Raw genomic sequence first — 27,560 nt, forward strand, 5'->3', positions numbered from 1 at the left:
GATATTGTCGCAAAGAATCAATCTTTCAATCATATTTGGTAATTTGAGTGAGGAATATTATATGACAGAAAAGCTTCCACAAGAAAATACACTAAAATCTAGAATAATAAGATGTCAGCTCATGGGAGGCAAAACTTTGTCAGTGCAGTCCAAAGCTGGACACACAATTTGGTTAGAAACTCAAACCTGCTTCAATTGGACAGTGAGCTTGAAAGAAAAAACAGGGTTTGATTCTTAGCTTTAGGTTAAGTTCACACCACATATAGTGGATTTATTGCTCTTTGGGGGTTGTGCTAATTCATGTTTACAGAGAGGCTTTCTACAGAAGGTTCTTTGTAGCAAATCACTATGGGAGGAAATTCCTTCCAAAGTTGCATTGTGTATTTCCATTTTACTGTGCTGCGGATGCCAGGTTTTTGTTTTTTTTCTTCAAACTAGTAACGTCCTAGGCTTTAAGTAAATTGTTCACACTTGGGCTCCGTACCTTAAAAGTGGTAGAGGAGAAAGCTCAAAACTGTCTGACGCGCAAACTCTCACTCTTTCTAATACTCAGTATAAAGTAGAGAAACTTTCTGGCAGGCCTGCCGCAACCATGCCCGGAGCTCTCCCTAGTGTTTCCTCTAACTTCCACTTGTATTAACTCACTTCTGGTTCCCATCTGGAGAGCGCAGATTGCACCTGCTCAGAAGGCCAGCGGGAGCCCCGTTTCACCCGCAGCCCAGCCTTGGTTGCTTGTGCACGGACAGGAGTGCCCACCAGGGGGCACTGCAGCCTCGGAGCTGTTGTGCCTGCCAGTCCTGGACAGAGCCAGAGGCGCGGAGGGCGTGGGACTGGGAGCGTCGAGCGCCGGGGTCCGCGCGGAGCCGCGCCCTGCCCCTTCCTAGAGCACGCCTCAGATCTCCCCGGGAAACCGATACAGCGAAGAGAGCTCGGGCCCGGGGCCGCGAGGCGGACCGCTCCAGCGCCGCGCGGTTCCCGTGAGGACCTTCCAGCACCTCGCCATTTGACCATCTCTGCTCCGCCCTCCATCCCCAGCAGAGACCCCGCCCCAGAAGGGGCGCCCCCTTCGCGGCCACTGGGTCCCGGCTTGGCTCCCGGGCCTTTCGCAGACACCCAGGCCCGGCCCAGCTGCACCTGGGCGGCTCCTGCCCGGGGCGCCACCCCTCGCACCGCCGAGATAACTTTCCCGGGAGCCGCCGCGGCCTGGCGCGCCCCGGGGCACACCCCGCTCGCCCGCTGGCCGCGTTCCTAGCCGGGCCGCCGGCTCCTCCGCCCACCAGCCTCCCGACCGCCGGCTTCTCTGAATTTCCTGGAGGAGCAGCACTCCGCCGCCCGGGCAGGGGGCTCTCGGAGGGAGAGCTTCAAGTTGGCCACGCATAGACCCGTGATGAACTCGGGGATCCCCAGACGGGAGCTGCGCCCCCCGACGAGCTGACCTCCACTCGCCGGTCGCGGTAAGGAGCCCGAAACCCTTTCGGACCCTTTTCCGGCTTCTCGGTGCGGGTGGGCTGGGGAGGCGGCGGTGGTAGTGGACTGAGGGACGATCCTCGCCACTGCCCCTGCGGTGGGCCGGGACGTGGTGGGGGCACCCCTGACACAAAGGAACAGCCGAGTGCTCCCGGGTCGGCGAACCGAACCGGGGGCTGCGGGGTGGGGTCGGAGCTGGAAACGCGCGCCCTCTGGGGACCCCGGAGGCGGAGGGGAGGCCGGTGCGTTGCTTCTGCGCTCCGGCGGGCGTAGGTGGAGGGGGCCGGAGGGCTTCTAGGGGCTTCCAAGTCTGAGGTGGGCCCGGAGCTCTCGTCCCTTTCTTTTCTTGCCCCTTGACCCCTTTGACAGGCGACTTTTCTCGTCCACAGGGCTGCGGGAGGGGCCGCGGCGCCCCCGCCTTCGGAGGAGCCGGAGCCGCAGGATGCGCGGGGACTCGCCGCCGCCCTCCGCGCCCAGTTCCGCCGGCGCTTCCCCGGCCGCTCCCGGGCGCTGACGCTTTCCCGGGCTTCCCCGCCCTCCTTACCTTCCGTCCGCGCCGCTCCGGACCCCGCCGGTGACTGGTGCTTTCGGCCTCGCGGCGGCGCCGACAGTCCGTTCATGCCTCGCGTTTGAGGGCAGGGGGTGGCTCAGCGGCTGGCTCGCAGCTTTCTCCGCTGGCTGAGGCCCGCCACAGCCGACATGGGCTGTTTCTGCGCGGTTCCGGAAGAATTCTATTGCGAAGTTTTGCTTCTGAATGAATCCAAGTTAACTCTCACCACCCAGCAACAGGGCATCAAGGTAGGCACGGGTCGGGGGCGTGTGCCGGGGGAGGGGCTGCGCAGCCGGGAGAGCTAGGGGGTCCGCGGCTTTGTCCCAGCGCTGTCACCCGGGCGGGGCGGGCGGCGGGGCGTCTCCGCACGGTGGGAAGGCGCGGCAGCTAACCCCCGCGCTCAGGTGCCGGGTGGACGTGTCAGGCCGAGTTAACTTTGAGTCCTTCATAAAAGAGAGTAAGTTTGACGTCTGGCAGGATCGTCCATGCACCAGCTCTCAGCTGCAACCCACCGTCCTGAAACAGACCCAAAACTCTTCCCTACCTCGTTCTCCTCCCAAAGCAGCTAAGGCCCCCAGAGCTCTCAGAGAGGCGCAGAACTGAGTATACAGGCGATCCTCGGCTTTGTTGAACGACTGTTTTTTCCTTGATAGGATTACTGGGAAAGGAAAACAGCTCATTCGTTGAAACGCATGTATTAGGTGGTTGTGATTGTGTCGCCTGTGTTTGTGGTTGGGTAATGTTACGTTTGGCCGGAAAATAATTTCCTTTTCCGAAAGCAACCTGGTTTTAGCCCCATGTTTAAGTAAACATCTCTCCAAACGAGGTAGTAACTTTGTGTCTCTTAGTAGGTCATTAAAATGCAATTACCTCTATTAACCTGAAGAACCCAAACAAAAAGGCTATGGGAGCTTGCAGACATCCACTTCCTTAATTTTGATGGGCTCGTGTTTACGGTTGACAACCTGAAGGAAGCGCCTGCGCGCTGGTTTTTGTCTCGCAGTAAGGTAGCTACCTAGAGATGATCGCAGTCCCGAGTGTTTTGTTGTTTTCTCTTTCTCCTTCAGTTTAAAATCACTTCGGCATTTCAGATACCTCCGCTGCTGAGTCTGAGGAGGGGAGATCGCCCTTCCCCCGCCTCTCTCTCATACAGCAGGCCGTCTGAAAAATAAAGTGAAGGCTGCCGATTGTGTTGTCCTTGTCTTGTCATCTCAGAATTTAATCCTAGTGGCGTAGACTCTGGGCGTTTCCTTGTGTGAGTTAGTTTTTAACATAGCTTAATACACACTAGAGTAACTGTTCTCTGTCAGAAGTTTCAGCTTTGAATCATTCTTGGTGTACAGAATTCTGATTTTACAGCTGTCTTTTTTTTTTTTTTTGGTTAGAGAAAGGAGGTAAAAATGATCAGTTAAAGCCACAAAATAAAGTTAACCCTTTGGGAAATTGTTTTGAATATTGTTTGCCCTGTAATTGTAATAAATAAAAGTCAATCAGATTCTCAGTGTTTCCTTTTAACGTCAATAAAAGACTCTCTGGGCAAGTGTTCATTGTATACTTTTAGCTCTTTATGTTCCAACTCCCATTTCCCGCCCCGCCCCCCCCCCAACATGAAATCAGGGAAAGAACTTACAAGATGATGTAACATTCTTTGGTGTACTGTTCAAATAAAATAGGCAGCACTCCCCAAAACATCATACATTTTTGATAACATATAGATTCTCTTTGGCTTTGAAACAATTAGAGAAAGATAACTCATGATCTGATACTAAAACAACAAAGCAATCTTTCTGAAGTCCAAAGTCATCTGGTATGTGAGCTTCCTATTTTATCATGAAAGCCCTATTCCTGTCAGCTGTGGAGCTTCTACATTATTCTGTCAAGAGAGCAGCCAGACTTGGGATCAAATGGAATAATATTGTCAAAGAAACATGAATCAAAAATCCTGATCCATAATTATTTTTTATAACCTGATGGTGCTTATCTGGTTTTACAAATAGGTGAGTGATTCAAAGGCATTCACAACTTTATAATGCTGTTATTTTGGATATATGCCATTTAACTAAACAATAATTTAGGCATGCCTTTGTTGAAAGTAATCATTTTGCAGCAGCCATGCCCTCTTTCAATGTCACGAAGCATGCCACAGTTATTTTGATGGCCATATGTGTAACACAGATGTCTGCTGAAGTTAACCACATTATCTGTAGCTACTATGCTACCATAAAATGCATGTGTTAAGCACCTATCTGCTTGTGCCCGCGTGCTCAGCAACTCAGTCGTATCTGAGTCTTTGCAACCCCGTGGACTGTAGCCTACCAGGCTCCTCTGTCTGTGGGATTCTCCAGGCAAGAATACTGGCGTGGTTTGCCATTTCGTTCTCCAATCTGCTAATGGTATGTACTAAATTAAACACACACATATGTGCTTACAAATGATATAATGTATGAACAGCATCTTACATGATATTCAAACACTGAATGAATATTATGTTTGTGTATATTATTGTTTTATACATACTTGGCATTTTCTTTAACTCCTACTTTAGTTTGTAAATGAAATAGTAAACAATTTACTACGAAGTCAATACCCAATAACTACTATTATAGTGTTTTCCTTCCAGAATAGTACTCTTGATAATTTTGATTATCGCTAACTAAAGTTAGCTAAGCATATGACATTTTCCCCTGAAATTGAAATAGAATTTTTTTCAAAAGTATTTTCTAATATTTATTTTGAGATGACCCTTTTTCACATTCTATCTTAGATGAAGACATCTAATCTTGTGTTAAAACTACATATTTTAACCCTTAATGGGAGGAATTTTACTAATTCCTAAACATTTAATAATTTGCTTGCATTACCATTATAATAATGCTTTATAAATTAAAAAGATTAGTTGTAGTAAATTTAAGTAGAAGGCATAGAAATAAGCTTTGTAAAACATTTTTCCCCCCTCTGTACTATTTTGAAAAACACTGTGGATTTGTTTAAACACCAAGTTACTCATTGAAAAGTTAGTTATAAGTGATTTTTTCCTGCAACTCCGATCAAAGTTTTTCCTTGACTTTAGGCAAAAAAATCTACATATTTGTTCCCATGGGAAGCATTTCAGCCTGAAGACAATAGTTAAACGTCTTATATCTTCAGATTCAAGTGAAAGTGAAGTTGCTCAGTCCTGCCTGACTCTGCAACCCCATGGACTGTAGCCTACCAGGCTCCTCCACCCATGGGATTTTCCAGGCAAGAGTCCTGGAGTGGGGTGCCATTTCCTTCTTCAGGGGATCTTCCCGACCCGGGGTTTGAACCCGAGTCTCCTGCATTGCAGGCAGACGCTTTACTGTCTGAGCCACCAGGGAAGCCCCTTGTTAAGATGTGTAGCATTTAAATGGAAAATAGTTTTCTGTTTCAAAAATAATTAGAAAAATAAAACCCGGTGTCATATTCATACTAATAAGAAATAGCTGTTTGCGTTCTTAACTTACTTTAGAGGTAACCTTACCTTGTCAAACAGAAAGTCTTTTGCGTGCAGATTGGAGTTTGAGCCCTATCCAAGATTTAAAAACCCAAGTTTATATAAACTGAATGCTGTTGGTTGTGTGTCTAGCCACACAATAGCTTTTAGCTGTTTGTTCTCTGCTGCTATCTCTGTTGTTTATTTTAGTAGGAATTTCTGCTGTGGTTGGTCTCTTAGTTTTTTGAGCAGTGTTTGTTCAGGAAAACTTTCGTTTTGTCCTTTGTAATTTTCTGTGCTGGGGGAGGTAGAAATCTTTCTTTTTGTTCTCTTGGAAAGCAAAACTTGAATGTGACTCAGACTACTTTTATTACTTGTCATTTGATTAGCAAAAGATTTTTAGGGAAAAAAAAATCATGATGTTTTATGATTTAGTTCACAAAATTGCTGCTGCAAATGTGAACTAGATCAGTATTTTCATTTCAGCAAGATTTTAGTCCTCTGAGTAGTAATGTAATAAATACTGAGGTGCTTGTTTTTCCCTCAGTGTATTTGACTAAATTAATGAAACCAATGTGACAGTAAGATGGAATTTCCTTTAACTTAAAAAAACATGCTTTACTGAGATATACCATCCAATTCACACAGTTAAACCCATCCATTAACTTTTAAATGAAGTTACTTTCTGAATCATCCTGAGGTTCCTGAGGGAATATTATGAATCAGTTTTGATACTTTGATCAGAAACTTCCTAATAAGTTAGAAAAGCAGAACTTGGGGACTTGAATTATATGCATCTGTCTTACTAACAATTGTTTCTTATACTCTATTTAGATTGGTAAATAAAACATCTAAGAAGACTGAGAAAAAGGGAAAAGCAGTAGTTTTTTGCAAATCGTATTATATTTACATATAGCTATATCTTTTAATAGCAACGACATAAGGTACACAGTCAGGGACCTTCTAAACATAGGTTTAAGCAAGTAATTGTACCCCAGCATTTCTGGGGTATAAGCATTTCTGGGTTATAAGCATTTCTGGGGTAATATAAGATTGACTATGGGTCTTGACTGGTTAGTAAGTTACAGGTGACTGGGGTAGTACACCTCTTTCACACTGCGTCTAGGTTTCTAAACCTCAAACGTGGTATCTGTGCCGTAACTGTTTAAGATGAACTACTACATAAATTCTCCCTCAAAAATTTAAAAAAAAAAGATTGAAAGTATTTTTTCCAGCTTTATTGAGGTATAATTGACAAATGAAATTGTAACATGTTTAAGGAGTACAACTTGATGATATAATACCTGTATATATTGTGAAAGGCTTCCCACATCTCACCATTGTTAACACATGCACCTCTTACACCTTTCTTTCTTATTGAAAACACTTGAGATCTACTCTTTCAGCAAATTTCAGTTATATACTATAGCCTTATCCCCTGTAGATACCATGTTACACTTTTAGATCTTTAGACTTAACTGCCCCCTCAATTTTACAAGACTTTTTCCATGAAAAAAAAAAAGATTAAAAATGCCATTTATTATCCATGGTTTTAAAGTGATTTAAAAGCAATTTAATGGGGAAAGCATTGTTTGTTACCTTTAGCAGATAATGACTAGCTATCCTTTTCTAGGGGCTTACACTTTTCTTGGTTGATACTGGATCACACTTTTTGCTGCCCTGTTAATTGTCCTTGAATTCTATAATATTAAGCTTAAACTGACTTTAAGTTAATTTCCAGTAGTCAGTATGGATGTTCGAGTTGGACTATAGAGAAAGCTGAGCGTGGAAGAATTGATGCTTTTGAACCGTGGTGTTGGAGAAGACTCTTGAGAGTCCCTTGGACTGCAAGAAGATCCAACCAGTCCATTCTAAAGGAGATCAATCCTCAATGTTCATTGGAAGGACTGATGTTGAAGCTGAAACTCCAATACTTTGGCCACCTGATGCGAAGAGCTGACGCCTTTGAAAAGACCCTGATGCTGGGAAAGATTGAGGGCAGGAGGAGAAGGGGATGACGGAGAATGAGATGGTTGGATGGCATCACTGACTCAATGGACATGAGTTTGAATAAACTCCAGGAGTTGGTGATGGACAGGGAGGCCTGGTGTGTTGCAGTCCATGGGGTCACCAAGGGTCGGACACGACTGAGCGACTGAACTGAACTTTGAACTAAATTTAAACTGATACACAGCTTTTGTTGTTTTTGAGCATGGGTGGTATCTTAATCTATTCAGGCTGCTATAACAAAACACTACAGACTGGGTGGCTTATAAACAAGAGAAATGTATTTCTCATAGTTCTAGAGGCTGGAGGTCTGAGATCAGGGCTTCCAGCATGGTTGAGTGAGGGCCCTCTTCCAGGTTGAAAACTTGTTATGTCTTCATGTGGCAGAAGGGGCTAGGGAGCTCAGTTGGCCTTTTTTTTTTAAAGGTACTAATCCCAAAGGCCACACCTCCTAAAGACCGTCACTTTGGGGCTTAAGTTTCCAACATATGAATTTCAGGAGGACCCAAACATTTAGACCATAGCAGATGGTGATAAAATTAAATCTAAGTTGCAGGGTCAGAAGTTCAGACTCGACTTTCCATTAGATATATGGACAGTGGTTGTTTATTTTTATTATAAAATGAGTTGGGAAACTCATCTTTTGTTCAGTGGTTCATGTCAGGTTGTATCTTCGTGGGGCCAGATGGTTCTTTGTTGTGGGATGCTGTCTGCTCCATTGTAGGATAATTAGGTGTAATTGTAGCCTCTACCCAGGAGATGCCAGTCACACCGCTTGCCTAAGTTGTAAGAAGGAAAAATACCCCCAGATGTTGCCAAATGTCTGATAGGTGAAATCACCCTCAGGTGAAAACCACTGTCATGGAGGGTAGCAGCTTCCCTTTTTCTTCTGTATTTGGTACCCAACCTTCTACACTGTATGCAGACTAACTTTCAGATGCCTTCTTTTTTCTCTTTTGAAAGAGAGTTATATGCCTCATAGGTTAGTGAAAACAATAGGAAATCTGTATCTGTAACTTGCTTAATATTCTTAGACTAGCGGGCAGTATACTGGATTGATGAAAAGCATGGGCTGTAGCATCAGACCACTAGATTTACATTATTGATTCCACTGATTACTTATTAGATGTGAGGCCTTCAGAAAGTTACTTTTCTTCTCTGAATCTCAATTTCCCCATCTGTAAAATGCAAACAAAATAATACCCACTTCATGAATTCATGGTGCCTTGCATGTGATAAACACTCAGAAATTGTTGGTCTAGATTCTTCCTCCTCCTTTCCTTGTCCTCTTTTCCTTTGAGTGCTTCCTTTCTGTTTGCATATAAAGTCCAACCATCATTGTTTGAGTTAACATTCTACCTGACCTAGACCTTCAGCAGTTCTGTGTACCCAAATGACTTACTCTGTGGGTAGAACTGCTCAGTCTTCCAAACATACCTGACTTTCTTGCGCCTTATGCTTGGGATTGCTGCTGAGTGGTACCCTTTTGCCTTTCCTTAGCCACACACTCATCTGAACTCATCCTTTAAGACTTAAACTGAGCATCCCATCTGTTAGAAAGCCTTTAAGGCAGTTTGCCCTGGCAAAGCTAAGTGCTTGTCTGTGCCTTGCACACATCCTGGTATAGCACTTATCGCACTGCAAGCATCATTTCTAGATGCCTCTCTCTCCCACCGAAGCCTGAGAGCCCTTACCTGTGATCCCCAGCAGCTAGAGCTGTACACGTGTAATAGATGCGTATTCGCTGTAATTTGAATCGGAGAATGAATGGAGTATTACTACTGGAATAGGCCGAACAGGCCATGTTGAAAATCTTGTGGATAATGAGATTCCTTTGCCATTTTATTTTTACTTGAAAAGATCCTAGAATAAAGTGAATCTTCTGTGAAAAATCCTGTTGCCAAGGTACTCTAATTTTTACATTGATAGTGGGTAGAAAATGAGATGGTGCAGTGAACTGAGCACGTGCAGGACACTGAAGATCTAGCTGAGGAGCAGCTATTTCAGAAAACATGAGTTACACCATTTTTGTGTTACAGAACTAACTACTGAATCTTTCCTCTCTCTTTTTTAGCAGTGTAACTTTCCCCTTACAGCTTAAGAGTCTTTTGGAAGAAGGGCCTGTTTCAAGATGGGATAACAGAACCTCACACTTTAGTTGCTTTTCTTCCCTTGTCTCTGATTCTTTAAACCATTGGAGAACAGTGTCAGTTGGTTTCATAGTGTGGATTTACACAATTGGGGACCATTGGTATAATTTTTAATCTTGCTGTACTGCCAATTTTACTGCTAAAGCTGCATAAACCTCATCTGACACTTCTCTGAGGCATAATGGAGAAGACAGCGTCAAAGTTAAATACTGGTTTTTTATGACAAATGATGTTTTTCATTCTGATGCACCATGGATTTTTCTGCAGGCCTGTTATAAACAGGACCAGTCAGATGTCAGATTTGCCATAACCCTTCAGCTTCCCTGGTGGCTCAGGTGGTAAAGTATCTGCCTGCAATGCAGGAGACCAGGGTTCAATCCCTGGGTTGCAAAAATCCCTTAGAGAAGGGAATGGCAACCCACTTCAGTATTCTTGCCTGGAAAATCCCGTGGACAGAGGAGCCTGGCGGACTACAGTCCCTAGGGTCGCGAAGAGTAGGACACAACTGAGCAACTAAGCATGCACGCACTCCACCTTCTTTGGCCGAGCTTTGTCTCTGATATTTTAGCCACACGTAAAGCTCGTCCTTAATGCTCCTGCAGCCTGCTTTGGGTGGTAAGAGTAACTGCCATTTGCTCCTGTGTCACAAGATTTGTTTCTAAGTCTCGTATATTAAATGTAACCAGGCCCCTGTTATCACTCGTTTGGATCTAGACTAGGTGTGTTAAGGTCAGCGACCAGCCAGTTTAGTTTGTGACTCAGAGCCTATAACCACAGTTTGGAGAGTCTGTACCGTTCTCAGAAATGTGGATTGCATTCCTTGCCCTCTGAACCATGTATTTCCTGTTTTATTTTTTTTCTTTTTTAAAGTGAGATGGTCACTTTTCCTTAGTGCCGCCTATTGTTAATCCATTTCTCTGTAACTGAACACTCTTGCTGAGTCCCCAGAGGCTGAGATGGCTCTTGCAAGTAATTCACTGAAGTCAAGAGGGGGCCTGGCAGTGGTTTCCAAATGGGTGAGAAATTTGTTTTCAAGGATACTGATGTGCCAAGTGGAGATGAATGCAGGCCAGGAGACCTGAAAGGTGCTGAGCGCTAGACCCTATGAACAGTGACTGAAAGGTCAGATGTCAGAGGAGGAATGAGCCAAACGAGGCTCATTTCAGCTCCCGGAGGTTGCTGAAAGAGTACCTTGTCTTTTGGACTCTGTGGGAGAGGGAGAGGGTGGGATGATTTGGGAGAATGGCATTGAAATATGTATAATATCATATATGAAACGAGTTGCCAGTCCAGGTTCGATGCACGATACTGGATGCTTGGGGCTGGTGCACTGGGACGACCCAGAGGGATGGTATGGGGAGGGCGGAGGGAGGAGGGTTCAGGATGGAGAACACATGTATACCTGTGGCGGATTCATTTTGATATATGGCAAAACTAATACAATATTGTAAAGTTAAATAAAATTAAAAAAAAATCTTATAAAAAAAAAACCTTGTTTAGAATACATCTTTGCGTACGAACAGTGATGTGAGTTGGGGGTCAAGCTCCTGAGCTAGCCCATGGAGACTGTGAGTTTTTTTTTTTTTTATTTAAAGAAAATCCCCCCCCCCACCCCGCGCCCCCCAAAAAATGTAACATGTGGCTGTGCTGGGTCTTCGTTGTGGCACTCAGGATCTTTAGTTGCTGCATGTGGGATCTAGTTCGCTGACTGAGGATGGAACCTGGGCCCCTGCCTTGCGAGTGCAGTCTTAGCCACTGGACCACCAGAGAAGTCCCCCTGTTTGAGTTTTTAAACACTCGGGTGCCACCTTGCCCTTCGTTTAGAGCTGTGTTTGAGAAGCAATCTTGGAGCCTCTCCTGCCTTGTCACTTGTCAAAATTGGTTTTTATCCACCATTCTCACTGCTCCCACTTTGTACGGGAACCATCCTACTAACTGGGGTGCTGTGTGGTCATTTTTGGTCTCCCCGCTTCCCCTACCCTGCCCTGTGTTTAAATCCTGAAACAACTGATCTTGTGATGGACCACAGGACTCTTCTTTCCTCATCTGTGAGCTGTAGGGTGGGAAAACTGCCTCATGGAATGACCACAAATTTGAGAAAAGAATTTTAGGCACATAGCCTAAAAGGTGCTCGTGTTGGCAGGTGAGTTCTTTACCACTAGCATCACCTGGGAAGCCCCCTAAAATGATAGCTGTCATTATGTATGATCTATGATTTGCCTCTCCCGCCCCAAATTCCACTTTAGGATATCTTACCCCGCAATCCAGCCCAAAGTGGTGCTAGATCTCTGAGAGGCATGGATGGGTTGGTTGTTAGAAGTAGGGAAACAGTGGTTCAATATCCATAGATACCAGTGATTTTTCAGATCTCTGTATTTTTACTCACATTGCCTCAGCTACCACTGGGATGCTGAAACTTTGCATTTGTACCCCTAGTGAGATTTCCTGCCTCTTATCTGGCTTGAGTTTCTGACTGCCTGCTGGAGGTCACAGTAGATGTCTCAGCCCTTCCTTTCCCTCCAGACTCTGTCTTCTGGCGCTGCCTAGTTTGGTGAATGAGACTGCACTTGGTCTTGATCAGTTAAGATGCTTTGATTCTTGGTTACAGAGATTTCATTGCAGATTCTTTTAACATGAGATTTGTTTGCTCAGATCAGGTTCCCAGTTTCTCTTCATCTCTTCTGTGCCCTGTCATACTGGGAATCAGGGTCATATGCAGGTGGTAGCAGATGGGTAAATGGTTCTAGAGATGATACTTGTACGTGCCACTATGTGAGATGGGAGTGGAGGCAGGCTCTGTTGTAGGAGGGAAGACTCCTTCTCCCAAAGTTCACCAGCAGACTTGCCCTTGTGTCTTTTAGCAAAGAGTCTTGTGGCCATTCTTGAACCACAGTGGTGATGGGGTCACCTTCAGGGTGACAGGCCCTGCTTGGGGCTGGGTAGGGGTGGAATTCTTTCCTAAGGGAAAGGGGAAGGGGTTCAGGCAGGAGGGAAGGTGGTCAGGATTGTCAGGATTCTGGCACCTGGGCTCTCCTTAAATTTCCACATCCTTCCAGACATTGGAATTCTACCACTTCAGTATGTTCCAGGTTCGACTCTTCTCCCCTCCTCTGATGCCTTCTGCCCTGGTCTAGATTGCTGTCAGTTCTCAGCTGGACAGCTGCTGTAGCTTCTCAATCTCTTTGGCTTAGTTTATATTCCTGAGCATGAGGGCTGCACCCCGGCCCTTCATGATGGGACCCCACGTCTATCTGACCTTACTCCCACCACCTGCCATATCCTTGTTGTGGATTCTGGCCAAGCCAAGCTACTTTCTAGTCTGAATTCTCTACCTTCCCTTTCATCCTGGTCTTTTTCTGCTTGGAAAGCCTCATCCCACCTCCTCTTGAGTGAAGTCCCCGTTCTCATCAAGCAGGGTTCTGCTCAGGTGCCACTTTCTCTGAAGGCTCTCTCCTAATCTGAATTAAGCCTGCATTTCATTGCAGGAGTTTCTGTACGTTCCTGCCCACCTCACCCTGGGAGCAATATCAGAAGATGATGAGGGCGTGAGTCTTGGTCATAGATAACTCTTGCTTCAGGTCTCGCTTCCATGTGTTAGTACTGTAACCACGGCCAAGTCACTACCCTCAGAGTCAGCTTCCAGTTCTAAAAAATGAGGATCAAATTCTCCACCTTATCCTGAGTACTGTGCATAACCCTTAGCCCCATGCTGAATGAGTGGGAGCTGTTGTGATAGACATAGAAAGCCTTGAGGGAGGGGACTATATCTCTTTTATGGGATCCCCAGGTCAAGCTGAGTTCCTGAGGAATCAATGAATGATTGTGGACTGGCTGAATTAATCTGAATAAGGAAAGGTACTTCCAGATTGATAGAAGCAATGAATCTGAGAAGGAATGACATCTTTTCACCTTGATACTTTCTAGGTTCCCTGGGTACACGTGTCCCTGCTTGACTTCTAATTTCTTATTTAATTTTTAAAAACAGTTTTATGGAGATGTATATCACATACCTTATAATTTACCCATTTAAGGTGTGTAATTCAGTGGTTTTTCATGTATTTACAGAGTTGTGCAACCTTCATCAAAATGAATTTTAGAACATTTCATCACTCCGAAAGAACTCTTATTAGCAGTCACATCTCCTTTCCTCCCGGCCCTCCTACCAGCTCCAGCTAGGCAACCACTCATCTTTCTGTCTCTGTAGATTTGCATATTCTGGACATTCCTTATAAATGGATTCATATAATATGTGGTCTTTTGTGCCTGGCTTTCTTCACCTTGCATTCACTTATAATGTATGTATCAGTATTTCATGCCGTATTATTGCTGAATAATAGTCCATTGCATAGATATGCCATATTTGTCCATTCATCAGTGATGGATTTTGGCTATTACAAATAATTTTGCTATGAAGATTCATGTACAAGTCTTTATGTGAACATAATGTTTTAGTTTCTCTTGCATATATGCCTAAGAGTGAAATTGCTGGATCGCACAGAGTTGGACACGACTGAAGCGACTTAGCAGCAGCAGCAGCAGCAGCAGCGATTAATAGTTTGAGGAACTTGCAAACTGTTTTCCGCAGTAGCTGCACCATTTTACATTCCCACCAGCAGCGTCTGAAAGTGAAAGTGGTAGTTGCTCAGTCGTGTGTGACTCTGTGACCCTCTGGACTGTAGCTCACCAGGCTTTTCTGTCCATGGGATTCTCCAGGCGAGAATCCTTGGGTTTCCTTCCCTTTTCCTGGGGATCTTCCTGAGCCAGAGATCGAACCAGATCTCCTGTATCGCAGGCAGATCTTTACCATCTGAGCCACAGGGAAGCCCAGCAATGTCTACAGGGTCCAATTTGCCCCATGTTCTCACCAACACTTGCTTTAATCTTTTTGATTATTACTAACCTTTTGGATGTGAAATGGTGTCTCATTGTCATTTTGATTTGCATTTTCCTGAAAATTAGTGATGTGAGCATCTTTTCATATGTTTGTTGGCCATTTGTATATCTTCTTTGGAGAAGTATCTTTAGTTTGTCAATTAAAAATGCTGAGTTATTTTTCTTTTTATGTTAAGTGTTTGCTGTGTGTGTTTAGTACGTTGTTGCTCAGTTGTCCAGTCGTGTCCAGCTCTTCTTGACCCCATGGCAAGTTTGTTTTTTTTTCTGTCAGATACTTGATTTGGAAATGTTTTCTCCTATTCTGTGGGATCTAAAAATTTTTTCTTGACAATGTTCTTTCATATACAAAAGTTTTAAATTTTGATGAGTCCTATTATCTTTCCTTTTGTTTCCTGTGTTTTGGGGGTCATATTTGAGTGACCATTACTTACTCAAATGTTATGAAGATTTACTTCTGGTTTTTTTTTTCTAGGAGTTTTATGGCTTCAACTCTTACACTTAGGGCTATGATCTTTTCTTCATTCTTTTGCATGTGGATATCCAGTTGTCCTAGCTCATTTGTTGAAAAAAGTAATTTTTTTAGTTATCAAAAATCAATTGACAATAAATTAAAGGTTAATTTCTGGACTCCCAATTCTATTCCCTTGACATACCTATCTATACCTCTTATTTATTTTTACTAATTCCTTGGTAGGATAGATGTGTATAATTCAGCAGAGAAAGCACTCCCAGTTAAAACAAATTTGACATTTAATATTTTGAGCAAAATTTCCTGTAAACTTCCTGGTGGCAGTAAAATATTGTATATTTTATCCACTCTTAAATCCACAGGAGCTTAGAAGAATGGCAGGCACGTGGTGGTGCTCAGTAAATATTTGTCATATTTGAAGAAGGATTGATAGGAGGATTGTTTTAGTCATGCTGTTGTTGCTTTTGTAACTTGAAACCTTGGTTGTTGACTATTTAGATTTCCAAAATCTTTTCTGCATAAGCTTTGAATGTTGCTGTTCATGTTGTGTGAAGGATTTGCCTTTGGTTCTTCCAGACTCTTTCTGTAAATTACTTGATGGAGGGCTGGAGAAGAGTATTAGCATATGTTTTATGAATAACTTTGTCAGTCTTGGTAGTTAAGGGTGTAGTGTGTTAGGAAAGTTAAGGTCATTTAACTAGGTATGTGGATTTCATCTATTACCTTGCAACACACTGAGAAATTGCTAGATATTGGTCCTGAGCAGTGGAACGTGCAGTGCTCTCCCCCTGGGAAAGTGATGTAGATGGCTGGAAGATCATCATTTCTGAACACCCATACCCTCTCCCATCCTCATGGCTTTCTTTCAGCCTTGAACTTCCAGGATTCCTAGTGTGATTGCAGGTTAAAACCTGGAGAGCAACTGTGGCTTCATGGAACTGGACTAACATCCCCTATGGCTGAGGAAGTGGTAGCACATCTTAGTGGTACTGAAACTGGCGTAATATCACACCATAGGGGATGTTAGTCCAGTTCCATGAAGCCACAGTTGCTCTCTAGGTTTTAACCCGAAATCACACTAGGAATCCTGCTTATTTAACTTGTATGCAGAGTACATCATGAGAAAAGCTGGGCTGGATGAAGCACAAGGTGGAATCAGGATTGCAGGGAGAGACACCATCCTTATGGCAGAAAGCAAAGAAGAACTAAAGAGCCTCTTGATGAAAGTGAAAGAGGAGAGTGAAAAAGTTGGCTTAAAACTCAACACTCAGAAAACGAAGATCATGGCATCTGGTCCCATCACTTCGTGACAAATAGATGGGGAGACAGTGGAAACAGTGAGAGACTTTATTTTTGGGGGCTCCAAAATCACTGCAGATGGTGACTGCAGCCATAAAATTAAAAGATGCTTACTCCTTGGAAGGAAAGCTATGACTAACCTAGACAGCATATTAAATAGCAGAGACATTACTTTGCCAACAAAGGTCCATCTAGTCAAAGCTATGGTTTTTCCAGTAGCCATGTATAGATGTGAGAGTTGGACTGTGAAGAAAGCCCAGTGCTGAATAATTGATGCTTTTGAACTGTGGTGTTGGAGAAGACTCTTGAGAGTCCCTTGGACTGCAAGGATATCCAACCAGTCCATCCTAATGGAATCAGTCCTGAATGTAAATTGGAAGGACTGATGCTGAAGCTGAAACTCCAATACTTTGGCCACCTGATGTGAAGAACTGACTCATTGGAAAAGACCCTGATGCTGGGAAAGATTGAAGGAGAGAGGAGAAGGGGACGACAGAGGATGAGATGGTTGGGTGGCATCACTGACTCAATGGACATGAGTTTGAGTAATCTCCGGTAGTTGGTGATGGACAGGGAGGCCTTGCGTGCTGCAGTCCATGGAGTCACAAAGAGTCAGACACAACTGAGCGACTGAACTGAACTGATTCAAACACTTCACAAATCCCAGTAGATATGCAGGCTACAGGCAGTTTCCTCTGTGAAGAAAATCTCAAGTGTCTAGAATCTAGATAATGCCACAGCTGTGGGTGACAAAATCTTTCACACAAACTGGTTGCTACGTGTTATTGCTTTTTCTGCCAGTCACTCATTCTTTTGCCCGGTAGTTCACATCTGGTTCTCTGCCCCAAACCTGACTGTGGTCGTATGTCCTCAGATAATGCAGCCCTGCGATGCCTGCCCCCAAGTGCAGCAGACAAGCAGGGGAGGATGTGGGAGAGATGGCATGCATTACAACAGACTGACTTTCACTTACCCTAGGAAGGCAGACTAGGCACAGGCATTTCAAGTCATCTAATGCAGCCCTCCCATTGGACAGCTGAGGGGACAGGGACCCAGTGAGGGGCAGTGATTTGCCAGAGCCCAGTCCGTGGTCCTGGAGCCCTGTCTTTGGTTTCCCGTCTGCTGATTTCTCAGTGCTCACGCGCCCTCAGTTTCTTTGCAGTCTGCAAGGAACAGCTGGGAGCTGATTATGGGGGAAGAGGTCAGAACTGATTGAAAATCCTTTAGGTTTGCTGCCAATCTCGCCTCCTCTCATGCTGCCAACCCTTCCTGTTTCCTCCCTCTCCTCCTTAAATCAGGTCCTTCTAGGCCCGCATCTGCCTTGAGTGCCTTCTGCAGTCTCGGCATTTGGATTTGTGCAACTCTTTCTGGGTAGATTATATGAGGGAGAGACTCTTTTGTCTCAAATAATCTTTTTTTTTTTCCCCTCCCAATTTGGGAGTTTGCTTATGTGGAATTTCTTTTCAGAATGATACTAACTGCATTGCATTTTATTTGTTTTAACTTTCTGAAAGATGCTTGTTTATTTAAAAGGCTTAGAATAATGTATAGTTATGGTCATTGTTTTAGAGCTCGTATCACTCAGAGTTTTTCCTTGGTTTCTGTTTTGTAAAGTCTTTACCTTGAATTCTTACAGCTCTATTCTGGTATCTCTCCAGGAAAGAAAATTAAAAACTGATTAGTGACCCTTCTTATTGCCTGAGGGAGGGTGCAAGAGAGGAAAGCAAAAAGGTAAAATTGCTCTTTCGTTGAAAGGTTTCAGATGGGCCAGTCATCAGGAGGCTAATAGATCTTCCCCCCGATAACGATTATTTCATGCATCTGCTGCTGTTTACAAGGGCACTCTGAGGTTGTGCAAATTTTCCAGAATTCCTCAGGGAACCGGCTTCTTTTTCTTTCAGACAGTGTTTTTACATAATGTTCTGGGGTAGTTATTTGAAGATAAATAGGTTTTGAGTGTGAGGGTGTATGGTGGTCTGGACCAGTGCTGTGTGTCTGTAATTTTAAGTATGGATTTGTGAACTCACTTTTATAAGAATTTATTCAGAGCTTGTGTACCCAGTAGCACTTAGGATTTCTGGTAGGGATGATGAAATCGAGGGAAGACTCTAGCCTTTTTTTCCTTCAAACAAAAGTATGGGTACATTTAATTCTATCAAATGCATAAAATAGTAATTACACAGCCACAAGTCTTTTGTTCAATAATGATTTGATTCATAAGCATTTGAATGAAATTTACATAATTTTACATCCATACTGTTGAATTTTTAAATGTAAGTAAAAAAGCCCCCCGAATAATCAATTCTTATATTTCCTATTTATCCCTCTATGTATCCACACTTTAAAAAGTTACAAACTGAACATTATACAGAACGAGTAAATCATGTTTAAAAACCCGAGTTTTTAAAATTGTTGTACCCCAATATGATTCAGAAAAGTCCCCATGCTGACAAGTGCGGTCCTAGGTGGCAAACTGGAGGAGGGGATGAAAGAGACAGAAGCAAGTTTTCTGTCTTAATATTTTACTAACCCTCTCAGTTAAAAATGGTAATGTCATGAGACATGACAGTTTAGGTTTAATATGAGTAATAGAGTTTGCTTTATAGTTAAGAGAAGTTTAAAGAGTTAAAAGAAATTTAAGTTTTAGGTGGAAAGACAAATATTTACTTATAAAGACAACATTCAATACAATTCATAAATAAGTACTGGGTTATATAGTGGAGATTTTAAGAGGTACAGACATCCTTATAAGAAATGATGTTTCTTACATACTGAGGTGGATCGGTTAATCAGGAAAGGTATTTTAGAAGAAGTGAATATAGATTCACCTTCAGGTGGGGCTAGATGTGTTTGAAGGTTCAAAATCTTTCAGATTCTAGCAAGGTAGTATGGTATATAAATGATCCATTATGCAATATCCCTGGCCAGGTTTAGGGTGATACCTCTTAAAACAAGCACAGTAATATTTGCACAACTCATCATTTGAATATTCACAATAAGTGGGGGTAAATAGAGACTTCAAGTTGCCTTCTTCCAGATTTTGACTCTGTATTAGTTAACTATTATCTATTTATCTTTCATCTTGACTGACTCTTTGCAACACCATGGACTGCAGCCTGCCAGGTTTCTCTGTCCATTGACTTTTCTAGGCAAGAATACTGCCATTTCCTTCTTCAGGGAATCTTCCTGACCCAGGGATCAAACCCGTGTCTCCTGAATCTCCAGCACTGGCAGGTGGATTCTTACCACTGGCACCACCTGGAAAGCCCCAGGTGTGTATCTATTCAGTTCAGTTCAGTCGCTCAGTCATGTCCGACTCTTTGCGACCCCATGAATCGCAGCATGCCAGGCCTCCCTGTCCATCACCACCTCCCGGAGTTCACTCAGACTCATGTCCATCGAGTCAGTGATGCCATCCAGCCATCTCATCCTCTGTCGTCCCCTTCTCCTCCTGCCCCCAATCCCTCCCAGCATCAGAGTCTTTTCCAATGAGTCAACTCTTCGCATGAGGTGGCCAAAGTACTGGAGTTTCAGCTTTAGCATCACTCCTTCCAAAGAAATCCCAGGGCTGATCTCCTTCAGAATGGACTGGTTGGATGTCCTTGCAGTCCAAGGGACTCTCAAGAGTCTTCTCCAACATCACAGTTCAAAAGCATCAATTCTTCGGCACTCAGCCTTCTTCACAGTCCAACTCTGACATCCATACATGACCACTGGAAAAACCATAGCCTTGACTAGACGAACCTTTGTTGGCAAAGTAATGTCTCTGCTTTTCAATATGCTATCTAGGTTGGTCATAACTTTCCCTCCAAGGAGTAAGTGTCTTTTAATTTCACGGCTGCAGTCACCATCTGCAGTGATTTTGGAGCCCCAAAAAATAAAGTCTGACACTGTTTCCACTGTTTCCCCATCTATTTCCCATGAAGTGATGGGACTGGATGCCATGATCTTTGTTTTCTGAATGTTGAGCTTTAAGCCAACTTTTTCAGTCTCCACTTTCACTTTCATCAAGAGGCTTTGGAGTTCCTCTTCACTTTCTGCCATAAGGGTGGTGTCATCTGCATATCTGAGGTTATTGATATTTCTCCTGGCAATCTTGATTCCAGCTTGTGTTTCTTCCAGTCCAGCGTTACTCATGATGTATTCTGCATAGAAGTTAAATAAGCAGGGTGACAATATACAGCCTTGACGTACTCCTTTTCCTATTTGGAACCAGTCTGTTGTTCCATGTCAAGTTCTAACTGTTGTTTCCTGACCTGCATATAGGTTTCTCAAGAGGCAGATCAGGTGGTCTGGTATTCCCATCTCTTTCAGAATTTTCCACAGTTTATTGTGATCCACACAGTCAAAGGCTTTGGCATAGTCAATAAAGCAGAAATAGATGCTTTTCTGGAACTCTTTTGCTTTTTCCATGATCCAGCGGATGTTGGCAATTTGATCTCTGGTTCCTCTGCCTTTTCTAAAACCAGCTTGAACAACTGGAAGTTCACGGTTCACATATTGCTGAAGCCTGGCTTGGAGAATTTTGAGCATTACTTTACTAGCGTGTGAGATGAGTGCAATTGTGCGGTAGTTTGAGCATTCTTTGGCTTTGCCTTTCTTTGGGATTGGAATGAAAACTGACCTTTTCCAGTCCTGTGGCCACTGCTGAGTTTTCCAAATGTGCTGGCATATTGAGTGCAGCACTTTCACAGCATCATCTTTTAGGATTTGAAAGAGCTCAACTGGAATTCCATCACCTCCACTAGCTTGGTTCGTAGTGATGCTTTCTAAGGCCCACTTGACTTCACATTCCAGGATGTCTGGCTCTAGGTAAGTGATCATACCATCGTGATTATCTGGGTCGTGTATCTATTGCTGTGTGCCAAATTACATCCAAAACTTAGCAGCTTGGAAGAACGAACACTATCCTGTACAGATTCTCTGGGTCCAGAATCCAGGAGCAGCTTCAGTGGATGATTCTGGTTCAGGTTTTTCTGAGGCTGCACTCAACCTGTGTCTGAGGCATCAGTCAAAGGGAAGCAGATGGTGGGACTACTTCTAAGCCTGCTCACGGGCTTGTTGGTAGGCTGTGGTTCCTCACCACGTGAGCCTGAGTGTCCCCACAACATGGTAGCTGGCTTGCTCCAAAGCAAGTAATCTTAGACAGAAAAACCAAGATGGAAGCCCTAGTTGTATATAACATCTGTTATTGTGTTTATGTGGTATTTTGTTGGTCATACTAGCCAATCTTGGAGTTAGAGGGGACTGTATAAGAGTGTGAATACTGGGAGGCAGAGATCACTAGGACACATCTGGAAGATGGACTGCCATAGTTACCAAGTGAGTTTTGGCATCAAACTTTAGATAAAGTTCTCAGTTTTTGTATCTTTTTGGGTTCTGAATTCCTATAGACTCTGGCCTCCTCAAAGTGATGATTTGTAAGGATGAACCGTGGCTCTGAAGGCAGTCTAGGACTGCAGGATAGCATAAACATAAAGAAATGACTTTGGTGGAGGAATACGAAGCGTGTCTAGGGAATACATAGACTCATGGTCTGCTCTGTGCCAGGCACTGTACCTGAAATGGGGACTAAAAAGGTGAATTAGATGGTGCTAGTGGTAAAGAACCCACCTGCCAATGCAGAGGACATAAGAGACGTGGGTTCCATCTCTGGGTCGGGAAGATCCCATGGAGGAGGGCATGGCAGCCCACTCCAGTATTCTTGCCTGGGAATTCCACGGACTGAGGAGCATGGGGAGGCTACAGTCCATGGTGTCGCAAAGAGTCGGACACGACTAAAGTGACTTAGCAGGCAAGCAGACAGGCAGATACATTATTAACCATCTGTAGCTAGAATTTTGATTTGAGAAAATCTAGAGTTTTGCTTTGAAGATACCTGTATTGTCTACAGTGAGAAAGACAGCATAGTTAGAAACCTGACATAGTGAGAGAATATAGACTCAGAAAATCTGCATTTTTCTGCCAGCTCCTTCATTTCCTATCTTGCAGAAGTCAATATTGTGGAGTGTTAGTTTTTTCTTTCCATTTGTGAAATTAAATCGCTGGTTATGTTATTCCATCAATATCAAAGTATTGTGAGGCTCAGTTGTTGTTGTTCAGTTGCTCAGTTGTGGCCGACTCTTTGCGACGCTATGGACTGCAGCACACCAGGCTTCCCTGTCTTTCACTCTCTCCTTGAGTTTGCTCAAACTCATGTCCATTGCGTCAGTGATGCCATTCCACCATCTCCTCTGTTGCCCCTTCTCCTCTTGCCCTCACTCTTCCCCAGCATTGGGTCTTTTCTAGTGAGTTGGGCTCTTTGCATCAGGTGGCCAAAGTATTGGAGCTTCAGCTTCAGCATCAGTCCTTCCAATGAATACCCAGGACTGATCTCCTTTAGAATGGACTGGTTTGATCTCCTTGCCATCCAAGGACTCTCAAGAGTCTTCTTCAACACCACAGTTCAAAAGCATCAATTCTTTGTCACTCAGCCTTCTTTATAGTCCAACTCTCACATTCATACATGACTACTGGAAAAATCATAGCTTTGACCATATGGACCTTTGTTGGCAAAGTGATGTCACTGTCTCTGCTTTTTAATACACTGTCTAGGTTCATCGTAGCTTTTTTCCCAAGGAGCAAGCATCTTTTAATTTCGTGGCTGTAGTCACTGTCTACAGTGGTTTTGGAGCCCAAGAAAATAAAATCTGCCACTGTTTCCACTCTTTCCCCACCTATTTGCCATGAAGTGATGGGACCAGGTGCCATGATCTTAGTTTTTTGAGTGTTGAGCTCTAAGCTAGCTTTTCCCCTCTCCTCTTTGACCTTCATTAAGAGGCTCTTTAGTTCTTCTTTGCTTTCTGCCATAAGGATGGTGTCATTTGCATATCTGAGATTATTGATATTTCTCCCAGCAGTCTTGATTCCAGCTTGTGATTCATCCAGCCTGGCATTTCACATGATGTACCCTGCATGTAAGTTAAATAAACAGGGTAACAATATACAGCCTTGACATACTCCTTTCCCAATTTGGAGCCAGTCCATTGTTCCATGTCCAGTTCTGTTGTTTGTCGACTTGCATACAAGTTTCTCAGGAGGCAGGTAAGGTGGTCTGGTATTCCCATCTCTTGAAGAATTTTCCAGTTTGTTGTGATCCACATAGTCAAAGGCTTTGGCATAGTTAATGAAGCAGAAGTAGAGGTTTTCCTGGAGTTCCTTGTGAGGCTCAAAGGAAGATAATGGCTGAAAAAAATCTTGCAAAGTTTTAAGGTGCTCTGGAGTGTTGATTATTATTGTATTGTGGTTCTGGCATTTATTAACTAATGACCTTTGGCCTCAGTCTCATCACCAGTGAAATGAGGGTGATAATACTGTCTACTTCATATTTGCTCTGGTGTTTGAATGAAATAAAACATGTAAGAACTGAGAATAGTGTCTGGCACATGATAACATGAGAAATAACAAATAAATATTAACTATTATAATTATGTCAGTATAGTACTTACATAGTATATAGTACACTATAGTACTTATACTAAGTATAGTACAGTATAGTACTAAGCCTTATATTGATTAAAAGAAAAATTAAATGATGATTTAGAATGTCCTTAGAAAGTTTGAAACCATGAGACAAATTACAGTTTTCCTTTAAATGCTTTTTTATTATTTTGCATTTGCTGTCTAGAAAACTGATTTATTGGGTTGGACAGAGATTACTTTGAAAACAACTGCCAGCTTCCTTCCTCCTCCTCTTCCTCTCTTTGTCTCTTTTTTTTTTATGTTGACCTTCATGTACAGCTTTTCACATTTTGAAGGTCATAGCTGAAAATAAATCTCTTTGCTTTTCCGGTAACCCAGTAGTCAGATTACTTGTCCAAGCAGAAAGAACTAACTAAGTTCAATTTAGAGCTTAGTTCACGTGATGAAGATGTGTTTCAAAAATGAAGCTTAGATATGGAAGCCTGGAAGAATTTACTCATTAAAATTCCTTGTTGGATTAAATTATGAGTCAAAAATGAGGACTTGCAATTTTGTTGATTTCTGTGATGAAGACAGTTTGTTATGATTTAGTCTTTGTAAGAATCTGAATAGCCTTCTTTTGAGGATCATGAGAACTTCCACAAATCATTATTTTCTAGAATCTTTGTCTGGCAAACTCTGAAGAACTTTCCCTTAGAATGCCTTATGCCATCGCATGCACCCAGGGAGAGTGAGCCGTGACAGTGTCATGGAAACGTCAGTATTGACGCTGGCATTTTAGTGACCCCCCAAACAACAGCTATAAAGGAAACCAGACCCCAGGCTGACAGCAGATCAATCGCTTTATGTCACAAATTTCCTTTGAATGGTAGTGAAAAACCTTGGGCTTTTTTTGTGTTTTCAGGTTAAAAATTCTTGAGATTTCCCCGTTTGAAAATGCTGAACCATATGTGGGTGTATGCTTGTGTGCACACACAAGTGTGCTTGTGCCAGAGAAAGAAAGATAAATGACCTAGTGTTTACCATTTTAATATTTGGGTAGTTGTGTTTAAGAATAAATGTATGTAAAGGACAGACTTGTTGCCAAGGGAGAGGGGGTATTGGGAAGGATATATTGGGAGTTTGGGGTTAGCATATGCAAGCTATTATATATAGAATTGATAAACTAAACGGTCCTATGTATAGCACAGGGAGCTATATTGAATATTCTTAATAAACCATAAATAAAAGAATATGAAAAAGAATATATATGTATAACTGAATCACTTTGATGTACAGCAGAAACTAACACAACATTGTAAATCAGCTATACTTCATTAAAGTAAATTAAAAAAGAGTAAGTGTATGACTTATTGCTCTCTAGAAAAATCATTTTTCTTATTTTTAAATGTTTTTGAAAGATGATCAGTATGTTCTGAAACAACATTTTCTTTAATATGAGAATCGTGGCTACTGAAAACAGGTATCATATTCATCAGGATGTACATTGCTATACTTAAAAAAACCATTATTTTGAAGAATTTCATTGTGAATTGATTCTTGCTCTAAAATGCTTCTCATTTAGTATAATTGGAAAGTTGAAAATGACATAGAGGGTTTTTCCCCCAAGGGAAGGGTGATTTTATGTGTCAGCTTGGTTACGGATCACTGGGTCCTCCTTGTGCTTTTCCACTTGCTTAAGTCAGTGCTGAGTTGAGCAAAGCCAAGTTCCTGACAGGCTGCTGTGGTTTCAGCACATGCCTCCCTCTGTTTTGGCTTTACCATTAGTATATGTGTCCACCTTTGTCCTCAAACAGTTAGACAATTTTGTGGTTTCTGCCCGAGGTTGTGGTAGCAAAGTGACAACAAAATGTACCATTTCCCCCTACATTTAACAAACTCTGCTGCTCTGAGTAGAATCCATGGCTTATTAGACATGCCAAGTCGCTAGCTTTCTAAGTATGTTCAACTGAAAATGATGAACAAAATGACATAGACTGGCATGTTTTGAGTCTTGCTGCATGCTTTTATCGGAGTTTGGCTCTCATTTGTTGGCCAGTCTCTTCATGGAAGATTCATTGAAACCACTTTGGTCAATTTGATTGCCATTTTCTTGTGTTAGGATGTTAGATTCCTCTTGCAGGAAGAAAAAGGAGTAAGAGCTAGTAAGAACTCAAATAGTTAGAAATATCTGTAATTTTTATACAAATTACTAATAGATTTTGCACTTCCTCAGAAATTAAAACTTTGGGGCTGAGAACAAATCATATACAGACCACAAGTATGCTTGCTATTACATGAACCCATATTTCTGGTTGTGTCAGTGCATGTAAGGGTAGTTTTTTTAAAAAAAAGTTTTCAAAATTAATGAGACAACCTTGATTGAGAAATAGTTTCCTTACACAGGAACTTTTAGTTCTTAACTGAGTGAAGGATGAAGAAAGGATTCTGCAGACCCTGGGTAGTGAACATGTTAATTGCATATTTGACACAGGCATTTGACCATAAGTATAAATAGCCGAGTTTCCTTCTAGCTCTCAAAGTCTGATGTGTTGTGTTGAAGGTGGCTTTGGTGACAGGTGCAAATTTTCATTTCTAGCAGTTGTGTCTGTGGTTTATCTAGTCTGGAGCTATAATCACCTTTTCATTGCCCAGGCTTCACATATTACTACGGCTTGTTCAGTTCACTGCATATAGTAGACAGGGCTCAGGAAAATCAATGTGATTTCTTGTTTTCAGCAACTTGAATGATTTGGTGGGGAAAGGAGAGTGAAACTCTGTTTTTTCTCAGACTCATGAGCATTTTGGACTTTTGGTTACTTCATTTTAGTGGCGGTGGGGGGTGGGGGTGCAGGTAGGGAGTGGCAGAGGGTTATTATTTTCTTCTTTAAGGCTACTTCATAGATTAAGCCCATATGCCATTAAAAGTTGGCCATAAGAAAAAGTGAGCCAGTCCATGTATAACATCAGTCGATGTTATACGTAGTGAACTTGAGTAAATGTTACCTTTTCCTTCTCTTTGACACTAGTCAGCCTGTTGTGGGGAATACAGAATGGAGTATGATATTGAAGTGTGAGACCTGAGGGGTCTCATGGAGAAGTGTCTTGAATATGACTTTTAAGGATAAGTGGGCTATAGATACCCAGAAAGTGAGGGGTCGCCCTGTGGAACTCCTAGGACAGTGAGGAGGCTTGCTGAACCTGGAGGCAAAGGGGAAAACGCTTTAGGTTTATTTTTAAAGAGCATTCTTAAAAGACAGTGAAATAATTAATCTTAAATACTCTGCATTCTAAGGCTTAAGGGTCATGAAGATGTTAGGAGTCAAGTCTATTTGTTTCTCATACATGCAGCCTGTCTCTGCCTTGGGGCCTCAGCTCCTGCTGTTCTTTCTGCCGAGAATGCTTTTCCCTAGAAATCTGCCTGGCTTAACCTCACCCCTTCAAGTCTCTGCTCAGGTGTCTCCCCTCTGAGACCTTCCTTGAGCCCTCTGCGTACACTTTCACTAAGCCCCTTCAGCTTTATTTCTCTTCACCATATCTACCGCCTTCTAACATAGTGGATAATTTACTTGATGATTTTGCTTGTTGCCTGTCTTCTCCACTAGAACATGTGCTTCATGAGGCCAGGAGTTTTTTTTAAGGATTTGTCCACTGAGATCTCCTCAGCATTGACTACAGCATCTGGCATGTAGTGGGGTCACAGTAAATACTTATTGAATAAACATTTCTTTTTATATGGGCTAAACTCATTTTGTTGCTGGCTCTAATGATGATGTATTGTGATCCCCCCCCCCCCCCCCCCACCTTTTAAGGATAGGCTCTCAATAGCTTCTT

The 27,560-nt window shown here is 42.9% G+C and overlaps 1 protein-coding gene across 5 annotated transcripts in view; it reads left to right on the plus strand.

Moving 5' to 3' along the window:
- Positions 1 to 799: 799 nt before the first annotated feature.
- Positions 800 to 27,560, plus strand: part of EPB41L4A (erythrocyte membrane protein band 4.1 like 4A) — a 294,024-nt gene continuing 267,263 nt past the window's right edge. For 2 of the 5 annotated variants that reach the window (XM_027552609.1, XM_027552608.1), the window contains exons 1-2: positions 826 to 1,454; positions 1,857 to 2,265. In XM_027552609.1, coding sequence (XP_027408410.1) covers positions 2,167 to 2,265 — 99 coding nt within the window. In that variant the 5' untranslated portion in view covers positions 826 to 1,454; positions 1,857 to 2,166. Of the gene's footprint in view, positions 1,455 to 1,856; positions 2,266 to 27,560 lie in introns of all 5 variants that reach the window. The other 3 variants (XM_027552607.1, XM_027552610.1, XR_003512866.1) reach the window with 3 other exon arrangements.

Source organism: Bos indicus x Bos taurus, chromosome 10, assembly GCF_003369695.1.
Source record: "Bos indicus x Bos taurus breed Angus x Brahman F1 hybrid chromosome 10, Bos_hybrid_MaternalHap_v2.0, whole genome shotgun sequence".
Classification (NCBI taxonomy): Eukaryota; Metazoa; Chordata; class Mammalia; order Artiodactyla; family Bovidae; genus Bos; species Bos indicus x Bos taurus.